Source organism: Nerophis ophidion, linkage group LG01 (genome assembly GCF_033978795.1).
Source record: "Nerophis ophidion isolate RoL-2023_Sa linkage group LG01, RoL_Noph_v1.0, whole genome shotgun sequence".
Classification (NCBI taxonomy): domain Eukaryota; kingdom Metazoa; phylum Chordata; class Actinopteri; order Syngnathiformes; family Syngnathidae; genus Nerophis; species Nerophis ophidion.
The window spans coordinates 73,560,786-73,564,115 of NC_084611.1; the positions used below are offsets into that span (position 1 = coordinate 73,560,786).

The window sequence follows — 3,330 nt, forward strand, 5'->3', positions numbered from 1 at the left end:
CGTGATGGAACTGACTTTAATATCCTCTACAACCTGCCGTCTCGTCCGCTTTTCCACGAAACAAACAGTGTGCCGGCCCAGTCACATATTGTATGAGGTTTCTGCAGACCCACAAAAGTGACTGCAAGACAAACTTGATCAACAGCCATACAGGTCACACTGAGGGTGGCCATATAAACAACTTTATCACTGTTACAAATATGTGCCACACTGTGAACCCACACCAAACAAGATTGACAAACACATTTTGGGAGAACATCCGCACCGTAACACAACAGAACAAATGCAGCCCTAACTCTTCCGGGCTACAATAGGGGGCGTGGTTGGGGGAGGCAGGGGTGTGACCTGTGTGGCTGTTGATCAACTATGTCTCGCAGTCACTTACTGAGTCTACAGAAGGCAACTACAAAATGTGGCTGGGCTGGCACGCTCTCTGTACAGGTTGTAGAGGATGCCAAAGGCAGTGCGTCCACGGTGTCCCCTTAAAGGCCTACTGAAATGAGATTTTCTTATTTAAACAGGGATAGCAGGTCCATTCTGTGTCGTACTTGATCATTTTGCGATATTGCCATATTTTTGCTGAAAGGATTTAGTAGAAAAAATCGATGATAAAGTTGGCAACTTTTGGTCGCTAATAAAAAAGCCTTTCCTGTACCGGAAGTAGCAGACGATGTGCGTGTGACGTCACGGGTTGTGGAGCTCCTCACATCCTCACATTGCTTACAATCATGGCCATTTCCCCATTAATTTGAGCGAGGCTGAAAGATTCGTGGATGAGGATAGTGACAGTGAAGGACTAGAAGAAAAAAAAGACAGGGCAGTGGGAGCGATTAAGATGTCAGACACATTTACTAAGATAATTCTGGAAAATCCCTTTTCTGCTTATTGGGTTACTAGTGTTTTAGTGAGATTATATAGTCGTACCTGAAAGTCAGAGGGGTGTGGCCACGGGTGTGGTGGCCGCCAGTGTCTCTGAGGGAAGCCACGTTTCTCGACGAGGTGAAGTAAAGGCAGCTGGTCGGGCAGGGCTGAACTTTTTTTTCCATTCCTCCACGGTGGAAGCGTCCCACGTTCGGGGGTGGCTGGTTGGAGGAGGCAAGAGAGTCCGCAGCTGCCTCTTTGACAGGTGCACAAAGAACGATGCAAGCTCCGCTCATGTCTATGGTAAGAGCCGACCTATTACCACAATTTTCTCACCAAAACCTGCTGGTTGACCTGTGGTAGAGAACCATGTTCGCTAAACCGCTCTGTCCCATAGTAAAGCTTCACCTTCGGTAATGTAAACAAGGAAACACCGGCTGTGTTTGTGTTGCTAAAGGCAGCCGCAATACACCGCTTCCCACCTACATCTTTCTTCTTTGACGTCTCCATCATTAATTGAAGGAATTGCAAAAGATTCAGCAACACAGATGTCCAGAATCCTGTGTAATTATGCAATTAAAGCAGACGACTTATAGCTGGGATCGGGCTGGAACAAAATGTCCGCAACAATCCGTGACGTCACGCACACGCGTCATCGTACGCGTCATCATACCGCAACATTTTCAATAGGATACTTTGTGCGAAATTTAAAAAAATTGCAATTTAATAAACTAACAAGGCCGTATTGGCATGTGTTGCAATGTTAATATTTCATCATTGATATATAAACTATCAGACTGCGTGGTCGGTAGTAGTGGGTTTCAGTAGGCCTTTAATATTGTTGTTTGAGTGAAAGTCGGGAGAAAGATTACCCCTGCAGGGGCACTGAAAATTGTGAGACTCCTGCAAAAATCAAGGGTATACAAGTATGACGCTGTAAAGCGTCATTCATATAAAACTTGCGGGCCGCACCAACATTACATTTTCACATTAAGGTGCGGGCCGCAAAATAACGTCTCGCGGGCCGCAATTGGCCCGCATGCCGCGAGTTTGAGACCCCTGCTTTAGATGCAGTGAGTAGTCATTGATCGACTACTTTAGTTAAATTTGTGGTCTTCCCCAATGTTTAATTTTAGGTCTTCTCTTCTTCATCATTTGGGCTATTATACACACGTTTGTTTCAAATAGACTTGTGAGAGACTGACATTTTTGCAGCAGATTCCTAACAAATAGCAGAGGGCTCCTGTAACTCTGATAAAATAAAAAGGCCAAAATCAAATGTCTACTGTAGAGGACACAGGTTTCACAGAAAAACATATAGTAAACGGGAGAAGTCTCGCCTCTAGGTCCATAGCTTTCTGGAAATACGGCAGCTAAAACAATTTAGTTGGAATATTCCTGTTACAAAGTGTAACAATAATACTTCATTTGAACTTAACCTAACACAAACAGTATAGAAGAAATCTTTTTTTGATTCTTACTAAAGCCTTGGCTTATGAATTGAAGGTTAAACTGCAAGACAGTGTCTAGTCAAGCATACTTTCTCGTTAAATAAGGGTACAAAAGTTAAAAATAAATAAATAAGATATAACCCTAGAAGCCGTTTCTTCCTCATTGCCCAGATAAATACAATCATTTCAAAAGTGAAAGGAAATGGGCGGGGCTACAGAGAACCCCATCTGTCAGGAGGGGGAAAGTCATTAACTTCGCCGACGTCTTCGTAGTGCTGCTCTCCTAGCGTGAATGTCAACTTGAACCTCATGCGAACTTTTTCCTGCAAAGTATGTAACCACACACACACACGCACGCACGCACGCACGCACGCACACGCACACGCACACGCACACGCACACGCACGCGCACACACACACACACACACACACACACACACACACACACACACGGTCAAAGGCAAGCAAAACAATACTGGACCAATGCACGAGAGCTCCAGGCTATAAACATTACCTTGTGTGGATTTGAAAGCAGTATGACTTGACTGATGGTAGCGGGGGGTGCGATGGGGTTGAAGGAAGCCAGCTGTGTACCCGAGGGTGGCTGCAATCTCACTTTCATTGTCTCAATAAAGGAGGAAAAACACACAAACACATGTCAACATGGCAGTCCTACTCATCTCCTTTTTTTTTTTTATCAAGCAGAATGATTGTGATGATGTCAGTTTGTTATTTTACCAAAGCACAACTGAATGACTGCAAGAAACATGTGACACCATACAATCTCTTTTGACTTTTTAAAGCAGAAAGCTAGAAACAATTTTCTTGTTATCCTCGTAATAAGCAACGTGCAGTAATGTTGATTAGAGCTGGAATTCTTAACAATTTTGACCTCAAGTCCAAACTTTTCCACTACGCAATTAGTTAATTACCCTCACTCTTGTTATTAATTCATATTTAATATATTTACAGTTTACAACTTGTCAAAGAATATGAAACCATGTGTTGATCACAAAGG

The 3,330-nt window shown here is 43.5% G+C and overlaps 1 protein-coding gene across 6 annotated transcripts in view; it reads right to left on the minus strand.

Annotated features, from left to right (window-relative positions):
* Window positions 1–1,673: 1,673 nt before the first annotated feature.
* gga3a (golgi associated, gamma adaptin ear containing, ARF binding protein 3a) overlaps window positions 1,674–3,330 on the minus strand; it is a 44,960-nt gene continuing 43,303 nt past the window's right edge. For 5 of the 6 annotated variants that reach the window (XM_061910971.1, XM_061910943.1, XM_061910964.1 and 2 more), the window contains 2 exons: window positions 2,827–2,937; window positions 1,674–2,635 (listed from right to left, as the gene is read on the minus strand). In XM_061910971.1, coding sequence (XP_061766955.1) covers window positions 2,562–2,635; window positions 2,827–2,937 — 185 coding nt within the window. In that variant the 3' untranslated portion in view covers window positions 1,674–2,561. Of the gene's footprint in view, window positions 2,636–2,826 lie in introns of all 6 variants that reach the window. The other variant, XR_009808141.1, reaches the window with a different exon arrangement.